This window comes from Taurulus bubalis (genome assembly GCF_910589615.1).
Source record: "Taurulus bubalis genome assembly, chromosome: 7".
In the NCBI taxonomy this organism is placed as follows: Eukaryota; Metazoa; Chordata; class Actinopteri; order Perciformes; family Cottidae; genus Taurulus; species Taurulus bubalis.
In genome coordinates this window covers 667,501-681,691 of record NC_136595.1, presented here as the reverse complement: position 1 = coordinate 681,691, position 14,191 = coordinate 667,501, and the positions used below count along the sequence as shown (strand labels likewise).

Here is a 14,191-nt window from a genome sequence, read left to right as displayed (position 1 = left end):
GTCTTTAGGTTGTTGCATTGCCAATGTTACACAAAAAACATTCAAATAAATGGTACTTGTCCAAATATGATGCTCAAATATGCAGAACTCTGCATGTATAAAGAGTAATGTTCTGAATCTGTGAGCACAAAGCATTCTCTTATGAACAGTACTCTGTTTGGTCATAATCAATGTGAACGGGCTGCTTGGCTTTAATCTTGCCAGTTTGTGGTTTTGGATGTAATGCTTGAAGTTGTGTTAACTTCGACATCATTTAAAGTTTGCAGGACAATGACTAAAACCTTTCTAATCAGTTAATTAATAATTGGCACAATCGTTGATTACCAATAATCATTGGTGAACGCAAATTAAGAAAAACGTTACCCTTCATACCTGCTGGAGTATGTTTCAGCCACAAACGTCTGCATGCAGTTAGCCACGAGCTAGCTTCTTCTTGAGGACCAGCTAACAAGTTAGCCAGACAGCTGATACGGTACCTTGACTTTCTGACCAACAGAACCACATATTAATGGTGAAATCGACAGCTGCCATTCAAAAAGAACGCAGAAGTCATCAACAAACCAGAGGCCCACTGAATTCCAGTAACTGAAGACCTCCAACACGGCTGCTGTAAGCATCGACTGCAGTCCACTGCTATGACTGCGCCATTATGGCCCAGTACTGATAGTCTCCTTTTCTGTGCGTATTGCTGGTGGCATTGAAACAAACCTTCCACCGCCCCGGGCAGAACGTCTGAAGGTATCACAACTCCAACATCCAAGGTGTTCGCGGAGTGAAAGCCATGGCACTGCGCTGAGGGTCCTGGTCCAGGCCTCGCCTCAGACCCCATGAACTAGGGTTTAGTCACCCGGGGCTCGAGGCAACCTGCTCTTTTCACACAAGAACCTTTCTGTGTGCAGATGGACACTCAGCCCACACAGCTGCAGTTGGCCGCTGAGAGCCACTTAATTGTCTGCCAGGTAGTCTGGGTGTCCATGAAGGACACGGTCTCGTAACGGGTGGGCCGGCAGCACGGGTGACCGCTGACTTTCTTGCCGGAGATGCTCCCATTGTCCATCAGAGCCTTCAGGGCCAGGTCGTAGTTCTTGCGGGAGCCGTGGCATGTCCCAACGCAGTACTTAAAGAGGATTATTTCGTCCGAGTCATAGCCGAGACCGAGATCCCTCACCCGCATCTGCTTCCTCTCCAGGTGACAGTCGTGACTGCTCTTGGTCTTCTTGCGGTTCCTCCGTGACGTTCTGGGCGAGTTTGGGTCGCGAGGGGAGCGTCGCCATCTGCTCTGCTGGATTTCCTCTTCCTGCATCAGGGACCACTCCTCTACAAGCAGAATAAAACACAGACGGGACACCGGGTCAAATATTTGGTTCCCAAAACTGCTATGGTAAAAAAGACATTGTGGGAAACAGTGACTAAATATTGCCTCCCAAAATAAAGTTTCATGTGAATTTAAGAGCAGTATCATTTATTTTCTTTCAATTCCTTTTGGAACAGATGGTTAAGCAGCGAGGATCGTAAAGTCAGGGCTGGTATCTTGGGAAACCAGCAAGAGTACTACATTACTAAAAGGATCCAACCAAAAAACCCAGCGCAGTGTTGCCAACTCTTTTCCAATGAAAGTAGCTATCAGCTGAGCTAGCTCACCGGGTATGATTCCTTACTTACTCTATCAAATAAAGAAAGAACCCCCTCCCCCCCCCCCTCTTGCAAAAGTCACTAAAGAGGGAAAGTTGCCAAGTCGGCAACACTCAAAGCCGGGCCCCTTCAGGCCTCCCTCCAAAACCACTCCTCCAAAATTATAATTATGAACAACAAACACGGTTACTGTAAATGCGAGCAGCTGCTAAGCTAGCAGCTTTTGGAAGAATCTGGTGATGTGCAATGAGATGGCAGAGTGTGATCAGGTAGACAGGTCGGCTGAATGAAATGATTGGAAAGGCTAATAACTACGACCCTGCACCACACAGAGAGGATTTCATTTATTGCTTGCTATCGGGATTTTTAAATAATTTTAACAAATGGAACAAAATCAGTTTTTAAGAAGATTACCTACCTTAGCTTTACAAATAGGCAGTTTACATTGTTTTTGCCCAAACCTTTTTGATAAGTAGGCGCTTCCCATGGTAAACCTCCCGAGAGCAACACGAGGCCACTGTGGAAGTTCTTCTTCTCAAAGTCTTTTTGCACGCGGTACAACTCCTCCCCTTATATAGGGTTCAGTAATCATTAGCTATACTGATAATGACCTCATCTTGTTTTTTTCACACAGAAAACAGAAAATATGAGAGACATTAAGAGAATGTTGCTGCACGAGGCCCACGTACACGGTGCTGTAAGGCTGGGCGATGAACCTTTCATTTAACTGTGCTAGTATATCACAGTAATATGATGATAATGTAAGATCCCAGGGAATATCTAGTCTCACCAAAGTGAAGTTGGAACAACACTATGTAGCATGCAGCTGAAATTGAAAGTAATTATCGCTCAGAAATAATCAGCTGACTGATGTGTTTGTGAGAGCAGCCCTGGACCCAGGCCATGAGGAGTTCACCACGACATCTTGGATCACTTTTATTCACTTAGCCATATGCTAACGAGCTCGGCTTCGACCTCTACTCAGCTCACAGACTCCTGGTGTGTGTACACATGTCTGCATGTCATCATCATCATCATCATCTGACAACATGAAGGAAAGCAGCATCAGAGAGACGAAGGGGGCGAAGTCGAGTCTTTCTTCATCACAGACCCTGAACCAGTTCCTACCTGGCTGAGTGAGAAGAAATCCAACATGAGCTTATGGAATGATTCTCATTCTCAAAGCAATGTAGGGTTTAGTCTGAAAGAAGAGCTGCACACACTCTGACTGCTGATGCTACTGCTATGACTGCTACTGCCACTGCTATGACTGCTACTGCTACTATTACTGCTATGACTGCTACTGCTACTGCTATGACTGCTACTGCTACTACTACTGCTATGACTGCTACTGCTACTGCTATGACTGCTACTGCTACTGCTATGACTGCTACTGCTACTACTATGACTGCTACTACTACTGCTATGACTGCTACTGCTACTGCTATGACTGCTACTGCTACTGCTATGACTGCTACTACTACTGCTATGACTGCTACTGCTACTACTACTGCTATGACTGCTACTGCTACTGCTATGACTGCTACTGCTACTGCTATGACTGCTACTGCTACTGCTACGACTGCTACTGCTACTGCTATGACTGCTACTGCTACTGTTATGACTGCTACTGCTACTACTACTGCTATGACTGCTACTGCTACTGCTATGACTGCTACTGCCACTGCTATGACTGCTACTGCTACTATTACTGCTATGACTGCTACTGCCACTGCTATGACTGCTACTGCTACTATTACTGCTATGACTGCTACTGCCACTGCTATGACTGCTACTGCTACTATTACTGCTATGACTGCTCCTGCTACTACTACTGCTATGACTGCTACTGCTATGACTGCTACTGCTACTGCTATGACTGCTACTGCTACTGCTATGACTACTACTGCTACTACTACTGCTATGACTGCTACTGCTACTGCTATGACTGCTACTGCTACTGCTATGACTGCTACTGCTACTACTACTGCTATGACTGCTACTGCTATGACTGCTACTGCCACTGCTATGACTGCTACTGCTACTGCTATGACTGCTACTGCTACTGCTATGACTGCTACTGCCACTGCTATGACTCCTACTGCTACTATTCCTGCTATGACTGCTACTGCTACTATTACTGCTATGACTGCTCCTGCTACTACTACTGCTATGACTGCTACTGCTATGACTGCTACTGCTACTGCTATGACTGCTACTGCTACTACTACTGCTATGACTGCTACTGCTACTGCTATGACTGCTACTGCTACTGCTATGACTGCTACTGCTATGACTGCTACTGCTACGACTACTACTACTACTCCTTCTACTGCTATGACTGCTATGACTGCTACTGCTACTGCTATGACTGCTACTGCTATGACTGCTACTGCTACTGCTATAACTGCTACTGCTACTGCTACGACTACTACTACTACTCCTTCTACTGCTATGACTGCTACTGCTCCTTCTACTGCTACTGCAACGTCTGCTACTGCTACGACTGCTATGACTGCTACTGCTATGACTGCTACTGCTATGACTGCTAATGCTACGACTGCTACTGCTATGATGACTGCTACTGCTACTACTATGACTGCTACTGCTCCTGCTACGACTGCTACTGCAACGACTGCTACTGCTATGACTGCTACTGCTATGACTGCTACTGCTAAGACTGCTACTGCTATGACTGCTACTGCTACGAATGCTACTGTTACTGCTATGACTGCTACTGCTCCTGCTACGACTGCTACTGCTACTGCTATGACTGCTACGCTCCTTCTACTGCTACTGCTACTGCTATGACTGCTACTGCTATGACTACTACTACTACTACTACTACTTCTACTGCTATGACTGCTACTGCTACTGCTATGACTGCTACTGCTATGACTGCTACTGCTACGGCTGCTACTGCTACGACTACTACTCCTTTTACTGCTATGACTGATACTGCTACTGCTACGACTACTACTACTACTACTCCTTCTATTGCTATGACTGCTACTGCTCCTTCTACTGCTACTGCTACGACTGCTACTGAAGCAACATGAAGGAGTGCTCACTGCTCTGCACACGTTGCTCTGTGCAGCTCCTCAGAAAGCCTTGCTGGCAGCGTTTAGCAGCATCCAGGGGGGTTAAGATGAGGCCCTTAGCGAGAGCCTGCTCTGGCCTTTAGAGACTGAAAGGTGAACAACTTCTCACACTTTAGTTAACGCATCAGATTAGAATGGAGTTTTATGAGCACAGGAGAGCGTGCATGATAAAATTAAAAGCAGACACGGGCATTGAAACTGGGAGGGAAATTCCTCCGGTTGTCGGCTGAGTGATGCAAAAGGTAGTGTCACGTTGCGGGGTCATTACCAGGAGGGGAGTGGAGCGGTTGGCTGAGCTCCAACCGAGCCCAAGCTGCTTTTTCTGTTGCCAGGAACGTTTCAAACAACGTCAGCTGGGAGGACCCGGCCAGGTGTTGGACTGACGTCTCTCCTTGCTGAACGGGGATGGCTGGGCCCAAGCTCCTCTCCCTTCATGCCTCCATGCAGTATTGTCCTTAGGGGAGGGTTTATCACCACCGTAGAGGCTCCTTTACAGCAGCATAGGTGCTTGTCAGCTCATGCCTCGATGTTTACCAAAAAAAAACTTGTAATCACGAGAGAGAAAAAAATTGAACGGAAAAATGCATATGAATGTTCCCCAGGCGAAGAGCACATCTCAGTCAACCCGCCCTCTCAGCTACATATTCAGCCATGTCAAAACACGCCACATGGGTTTGCATTATTTCATGTAATTATACAGCTATTCCAATGTTACATTCAAATTGGGCAATGTTCAGGGCGATCACGTCCAACTGAGCTAAACGTTGTTTTTTAGTGCGAGCACAAGTCACGAGACAATCTGAGCGTGTCAGGGTCATATTTACCATGACTTTCATAAAGCTTTGGATGGAGAAAGATATCAGCAGTAGCTGCTCAAACACTGCGGTAACTCTCCCGTTAGCCTTGTTGTGCCTCCATCTTGCAGTTCATATAGTCTTTGGGGGAGCAGGCATGTCCCAAAAAAAAAAAAAAAATAGTCACGAGCACGAGCCAATGAGTAGACGGCGCGCTTCCATCTGCGCCGCGATACGTTTGCCGGTTGTAATTTGGCAGAGAAAAAATAGTTCCTCCATGAAACTGCATCCAACAAGGTCTGTGGATCATCCGGGTCACCGGTCAGGTTCGTGGGAAGAGACACTGCTGTTGAAAAAAGGCAGACATCTCTACGGCCGATATCTACAACAAGAGGCGACTCGCAGCAAAACCACCATGAACAGTGACGAGGGGCCTGGTTTTTAACTCAGTTCTATAAAGTCAGTTATGGTTTAGCTCCTTGTTGGTCTGCTGTGAAGGAGCCTTGATGCTACCATGAAGGTGCCTAACCAAACATTCATACAACATTCACAGCTACGGGAGCAACTTGGGTTTTGCCCAGGAACAAATCCACATGGACTAGCGGAGCCGGGGATCGAACTGCCGATGCTCTGATTGAAGGACAACCTGCTCTAACACAGCCACAGTTTCAGTGATGAAAACTACCCGGCCAGAGGCCAGTCATCCATGAGGGACACGCCTCAGAGCTATGAAGCTTTGTTTGCAGCGCTCAATGAAGAGTGCTCTTCCAAAGGAGATTCATGCCTCAGAGGGACCAGGCCACTATGCACAAGACATTTGATGTGTTCCCACTGGGCTTGTCATATAAATTCCCAACATACTCAATATTACTTATTTTTTCCTATTGTTGTTAGGGGTAGTTTATATGTCTTAAATGCTTTAATAATTGTATTGTAATGCCTATAAAGCCAACACGTGTTTAGTCTAGCTGCTGTAACAATGATGTCAGAAGACAGAACTAACGCAGAGCGCCTTCCCGGGTGGAATTTGGGGAGAAGAGGTCAACAAAGCGTGCGACCTTTGACCCGCAGCAGCACCTTTGGATTCCTGTGTGTCAAAACAACAGCCAGCGGGTTTTTCCCTTTGGAATTTCCTGTATGAAGATGTCGTGTGATGACACTGCAGAGAGTCTTTACTAGACGATATGAGAGATGATATTGAAGATATTTATGCTAATAATAACCTCAATATTAGCCAAAATATGGAAGCATTAAACATTATTGTTTATAGTTTTATTAGAGATATTAGGGTTTGATTCTTTCCATCTCTAATGAAATACCAGAATGTGTTGTTGATCACATTAGATTCAAGTTGAATCCTTAATTTAAGTAAAACAACAAAAACAAATAGATTGTACTAGACCAGCGGTTCCCAAACTTTTTAGGCCACGCATCCCCTTCTACATCCCCACCGGGTTCACACACCCCCAATCCCACACACCTTAAAAAAAAAACGCAACAGAGCCTATTTATAGCCGCATAAAATCAGACCAATGCGAGAACTGTTTGCTCGCGCGTGGCGTTTGTTACAAGATTTAGTCCGCTGTATACATTTCAGTTACAAAGAGTGGCACATAGGCTCAGAAACAGATATCAATAAAAAGGAGGAGTCCATATGAGGATTTTCACATGCAGCGCAGGTGGCTCAGCCTGCAGCAAGAGAGATGGAGAGGGAGAAAGTGAGAGACGTGAGAGACTCACTTTGAGAGACTCACGTGAATGAGACTGCAATTGTTTTTGTCTGTTTTGTAACTCTTCCAATTTTGATCTAAGGGATGTAAGGGGCTTCTGACTTGCACTGGCATGCTTGGTGTTCAGGTGGCGGCGCAAATAAGAGTCTTCAGACAGCTGTTAGCCAGAACCTCACTGCACAACAATCTGCATCGCCAATCCAAGTGAAGCCCAGACCCAGAGAATTGTCATCATGTTTCCTCTTTTTTCCCAGTCTGATGCTCACTCTCGTCTCCTCTTTCTCCACCTTGACTCTTCGATGGTCTCTGTGCTCCCGGTTTGTCTGATATCTCTTCCTCCTTCTCGGTCGCCTCCGTCTCCTCTTTCTCAGATTCCCGGTCGGTTTCTTCTCCCGGTCTCTCCCCAGCACCTCTCTGTTTCTCTCCCTCCGGTTCCTCCCTCTCTCTCTGTCCCTCTCCTCTTTTATTACTGATAGCTTCAGATGTCCCACCTGACAGCTTCCCCGATTTCAGCCAGTTTAACATATTTTCATGGATGTTGCTGAATGAATGAAATGACGTTAGGTGCACAAGCTAGGCTAGCTAGTGTGTAGTAAAAGACAGTCTGGCGGCCGGACCGGAAGTGCATCTATTTATTAAATTGTACGTTTTTAATTTTAAATTTAAATCTTACAAAGGGACATTTTATAATTAAAAAATCCTACTTAAATTTTTTTTTTATTATGTTTAATATTAATTATTACACCATTAGACCACCATTACATTTTTGTCTCTTACGCACCCCTTAGAGGCAGCTCGCGCACCACCAGGGGTGCGCGAGCTGCCTCTAAGGGGTGCGCACCACACTTTGGGAATCCCTGTACTAGACCATGCTGATGAAATAACAAAACATGTAAATACTTGCCAATGGCTTTGGGCCAGGCTGTGTGGACCCGGTCCTGTTGCAGGTCCTCAGCAGGAGACCAGGAGGGCTGCATGAGGACACGTCGGAGGTCTGAGGGAGCCTCTTTATGGTCCTCCTCAGAAAACACGTCTTCCACTAGTGTCAGCAATGACGCCAGCACCCACAGCAGCACCTGAGGAGCATATCAAGGAGCACATCGGTACTTTTGGTCAGCAGGCACCAAAAGTGGGATCACCAGCATGTGGTGCTTTCTAAACGAGTTCATGAGCCCTCGTGACTTTCCTTTGTGGAGGAAGAAGAGGTACAGAAGTAATAGCACTCACACAAACCAAAGTAAACTATGGAGGACGGCCCATTTCAGAAATACATATATGTTATTATTGGATTGAACTCATTGATGCACTTTAATGTGGCAGCAGTTTGGGATTATTTGAACCACTTCAAATCGTAGACATTGAATTCAGAAATCACTTTGCAGACTCAAAACGCTTCGTCCAGTTCAGTCAGAAGATTCCGTGTCACCGTAACAATGTTCACACGGCCACTGCAGCTAGTGGCCGTGTGAACATTCATAACATCTGCAGCTAGTGGCCGTGTGAACATTCAGAACATCTGCAGCTAGTGGCCGTGTGAACATTCATAACATCTGCAGCTAGTGGCCGTGTGAACATTCAGAACATCTGCAGCGAGTGGCCGTGTGAACATTCATAACATCTGCAGCTAGTGGCCGTGTGAACATTCAGAACATCTGCAGCTAGTGGCCGTGTGAACATTCATAACATCTGCAGCTAGTGGCCGTGTGAACATTCATAACATCTGCAGCTAGTGGCCGTGTGAACATTCATAACATCTGCAGCTAGTGGCCGTGTGAACATTCATAACATCTGCAGCTAGTGGCCGTGTGAACATTCATAACATCTGCAGCTAGTGGCCGTGTGAACATTCAGAACATCTGCAGCTAGTGGCCGTGTGAACATAGAACATCTGCAGCTAGTGGCCGTGTGAACATAGAACATCTGCAGCTAGTGGCCGTGTGAACATAGAACATCTGCAGCTAGTGGCCGTGTGAACATAGAACATCTGCAGCTAGTGGCCGTGTGAACATAGAACATCTGCAGCTAGTGGCCGTGTGAACATTCAGAACATCTGCAGCTAGTGGCCGTGTGAACATTCAGAACATCTGCAGCTAGTGGCCGTGTGAACATAGAACATCTGCAGCTAGTGGCCGTGTGAACATAGAACATCTGCAGCTAGTGGCCGGGTGAACATAGAACATCTGCAGCTAGTGGCCGTGTGAACATTCAGAACATCTTTAGCTAGTGGCCGTGTGAACATTCAGAACCTCTGCAGCTAGTGGCCGTGTGAACATTCAGAACATCTTTAGCTAGTGTCCGTGTGAACATTCAGAACATCTTTAGCTAGTGGCCGTGTGAACATTCAGAACCTCTGCAGCTAGTGGCCGTGTGAACATAGAACATCTGCAGCTAGTGGCCGTGTGAACATTCAGAACCTCTGCAGCTAGTGGCCGTGTGAACATAGAACATCTGCAGCTAGTGGCCGTGTGAACATTCAGAACCTCTGCAGCTAGTGGCCGTGTGAACATTCAGAACATCTTTAGCTAGTGTCCGTGTGAACATTCAGAACATCTTTAGCTAGTGGCCGTGTGAACATTCAGAACATCTTTAGCTAGTGGCCGTGTGAACATTCAGAACATCTTTAGCTAGTGGCCGTGTGAACATTCAGAACCTCTGCAGCTAGTGGCCGTGTGAACATAGAACATCTGCAGCTAGTGGCCGTGTGAACATTCAGAACCTCTGCAGCTAGTGGCCGTGTGAACATAGAACATCTGCAGCTAGTGGCCGTGTGGACATAGAACATCTGAAAAAGTACAATAATTCTCTCTCAATTGTAGTTGTGTAGAAACATAAAATGGAATTACTCCAATAAAGTACTGGTTGAGAGCCGTGTGGAGGCCATAGATATTTTTCTTTTTGCATAATTCAAACAATAAAATAAAAAAAATAAACAAACATAACAGAGATAAATGAATATCACAGTGCAGGAAGAGGCAAAAAGCCAACTGGAAAAAGAAAAAGAAAGAAAGAAAATACAAATAATGTAATTATGCTGAGTGTGTGTGTGTGCATGTGTGCATGTGTGTGCGTGAGTGTGTGTGTGAATGTGAAAGTCAGCATGGCTTGTGTGTGTTCAGGATGTGTTTTTACACGTCTGTGGTATTTCCTAAGCAACGGTGACGCTACAAGTCCCCATCAGTGAAACAACTATAAATGAAGATATAACTGCTAAATCAGAGAGACGTGAACACTAATGCATACATAACTCTTACTAAACAGAAACTAGACTTTCTATTAGACCATTTTGAAACATTTTAGGGAGGGACATTTCTTTGTTAGGTGGGAAAAGTCATTCCATAACTTGGTTCCCATAAATCTAATATAAAATGTACCTCTGCTAGTCAGTTAAATCCTTCAAGTCTGATTCTTTTGCCACTGAAAATAATACAATTAGATGTTTTTATGTTCAACGTTAGCTTATTTAATTTGAAGCATGTAGCATAGGCAGCTAACGCAGTTTTAGCTTCATCATCAGTTAATTTATTTGATTGAGAGAGAACTAGCGTTGTGTCGTCTGCAAACATTATCAGAAAACAACTTTTTAACCCGTTGGACATATCATTAATATAAATTATAATAATAATGGTCCAAGAATGGACCCCTGTGGAACCCCACACATTAATCTAGCTTTGTTTGAGTAACAACACAAACAAACTGTCTTCTGTTGGCAACATCACTTTTTAACCATTTGTATGCAATGTCATGGAATCCATATTTATGCAGCTTTTTCAATAGAATATTATGGTTTACTGTGTCGAAGGCTTTGGAAAGGTCAATGAAAATACTGCAAATAAATTCATAAGTCAAGTCCAGAGATAACTTAATCAACAAGGTCAAGTAAAGCCACATATGTTGAATAATTTTTATGGAATCCAGACTAGTGTTTGTACAGAATTGAATTGTGACTCTATATGAAACAATATCCTTTTTTGTACAATCTTTTCTAGTGTTTTTGAAAAACAAGGCAATATAGATATGGGTCTATAGTTGTTGAAACAACATGGGGTTTCTGCTTTGAACAAAGTAATAACTTTGTTAATGTTTAACCTTCCTCTTGTGTTAGCTTTCTGTTAGCATCTCTTGTGTTAGCTTTCTGTTAGCATCCCTTGTGTTAGCTTTCTGTTAGCATCTCTTGTGTTAGCTTTCTGTTAGCATCTCTTGTGTTAACGGGTCGGTTTTGACCCATGTCTTAAATCATCTGTAAAATACACTAAAAACTATTATCTATCATCCAATGTGTTTCTCATCTCATTAGGCTTCCTTATCCATGAACATATTGTTTTAATATTTTTGGTGTGGGCCTCTGGGCCTTTTCTTTGTCAGGATACCTCCATTTCAATTAAAGAAATGTTAAAATGAACTTCAAGAGAATCATATAAATAAATAAAAGGTTGTTGTGTTACCTGACTATTACTGAGGGGTAGTAGAACACATCTCTTAAATACATCTGTTTTATTTATTTTTTCATTTTAATATTATTAACTATAGTAACATCTATGGTATTACTGGTCAATTTCGACCCATATATATTTGCTGGAAGAAAAAGGCTTTTTTCAGCAGTAGAACTTTAATAAATAACACAAAATGAAAAGCAGAACAAGTCATAACACAAAATATAGATTTGCAAGATCAAACAAACAACAACCAATCAAGCAAATCTTATTTTTATAACTGGGTCAAACCGAACAACACAAAGGTCAGAATTTCAACCAGAGCGTTTTATAATTTAGTGATTTTTAAATTTTGTTGAAATAGAGGTTCCTGACAAAGTCAAAAAGCCTTGATGCAATAAACACATGTATGTGGTTCTTTTATGCATTTAAAACCTAAAACGGGTCGTTGCCGACCCGAACACAAGAGGAAGTGAAATCTTCTGGCACAACACCTGTGTTCAGAGACCAGATGAAGATGTTTCACCTGTTGGACATGTTGTCATGTTATGAGATCATCAATTATATATATGACTTATGTCTTGAATATCTGGGAGCATAACATTAGAGATAATAGGGACATTTGTTGGAATAAAATCCAGTGGATTTCCATGACAAGCCAGAATATTGTTCGCTAATTCCTGACCAATGTTTACAAAGAATTCATTACATTTTTGAGCGATATGAAACGGCTTGTCAAGAGAATTGTTCCCTTCCAAAAAGACTGAAGGAAACTCTTTGTAGTCTTCTCTCTTTGCAGCACCTGATTTATTACTATTCATATGCTCTGAATCTTGTATCGAGCACCTTTGAGTGTCCAGCAGAGCAAATGTTAAGATACGGACTCAAAGGCAGAAGTGAGAAGACGGCAATCATTGTGAAATGAGCCTAGAGTGCATGAGATATTAACAAGACCAGTCAACAGAAGTTGCTGCACAGTGCTAGCCGTCAACAACTCTACTGGATGCAACAAATGTTTGCAGACAGATTTGGTGCCGGTGCATTTAGGATCAGGAGATATTTCCTGAGCCAGCGAGAAGAGAACTCACTCAACTCTTTTGTATTCATCCCCTGATGTCGAAACCAAATTCAATGACAATTCATTCAGCGCTAGGATGTTGCTTTGGTGTTTGCCTTTAATTAAGTGGTAGCCAGTGTTCCATACATCGAAGGGACTGAAAGATGATCCGTGCCGTTCCACCGGCTCTTTGACATGGAAATTGTGTCCGTGTCTTTCCGCCTATAGGGGCCTTGTGGGATACCTGCAGCCCAACACCTGCACCTCGTTACTTAATTGCCACGTGACACCATCCCATTGTGCAGGTAAGGTTAATATTTTAACATCACTTATGAAATGAGTCTGGCAGGAGCTCCAGGACCAGATCAAATGGGCATCGTAGTGGAAACTGGCCCGATGGTGAAACGCATATGCCAACGATCTGCTGGCCTCCTTTTCGTTCCGATTCTCATGCATTCTCTCATTCAGGATGTTTGTCGGCATCCGTCTCTGACTGGGACACACACCCTGAATATAGTGGGAGCAGAGCTCACCTTCCAGTTCTTCAGGTGATGCTGGGGAGTCGCCGCCTCTTGCCTCCACCAGGGTTTTCCATCTGAAAAACAGAAATTGATAATAAGGACTCTCTTCATTCATACCGGCTTTCCTTCACTGTAATAACAAGGTACATTGGCGTTTTGTTAAATCTTAATAATTGAAAGATGAGTCATGCTCTTGCCATGGGCAATTCAGCTCACCCAGACGGATGACACGTTCACTTCCACAGCATTCTGTGTGAATGGTGTTTACAAAAGACATGAATCTTCATTTAAAGAGAATGTTTTGTCATAACCCATGTGGTTAAGAAAGGGAAGGCAATGCTATCGTGAAAAACTTTCAACCATAAAATCTTTCCTTCCATTTTTCATTCAGATCAGTAACTTCACTTATAGAGCCACGGCTAAATTCGGGACAGAATCCTGTCCAGAGTTTAGCCTCTGACCTGTGTTGGTCCGGCCACCAGTCTCACTTTCTGTTTGTTGTCCTGTGTTGCTGGCTGCACTGTTCAAGTACCAGTACAGGTAATGCTAATGTGTAACACCATATTGCCTATTTTGTTTGCGATTGGACGGCCACATTGGTTTCTTCATTCTTCCATAACTCTGTCTCGAGCCCTTTGGACAGGTTCATGATGCCACCCTCCTTGCGAGGTCATGAAGCTCAACATCCTCATCGAGGTGACAGTTCCAAGAACTTGTGTTGGCGTTCCCGTTGGCGTGCCCGTTGGCGTTCCCGTTGGCGTCCCCGTTGGCGTGCCCGTTGGCGTTCCCGTTGGCGTTCCCGTTGGCGTGCCCGTTGGCGTTCCCATTGGCGTTCCCGTTGGCGTCCCTGTTGGCGTGCCCGTTGGCATTCCCGTTGGCGTGCCCGTTGGCGTTCCCGTTGGCGTGCCCGTTGGCGTTCCCGTTAA

The 14,191-nt window shown here is 44.3% G+C and overlaps 1 protein-coding gene across 1 annotated transcript; it reads right to left on the bottom strand.

Annotated features, from left to right (window-relative positions):
* Positions 1-907: 907 nt before the first annotated feature.
* On the bottom strand, positions 908-13,376 carry artn (artemin; the record flags this gene model as incomplete). Its single annotated transcript, XM_079221459.1, has 3 exons — positions 908-1,317; positions 8,162-8,333; positions 13,278-13,376. The coding sequence occupies 3 exons, from the start codon at positions 13,374-13,376 to the stop codon at positions 908-910; spliced, it is 681 nt and encodes a 226-aa protein (XP_079077585.1).
* Positions 13,377-14,191: the final 815 nt, after the last annotated feature.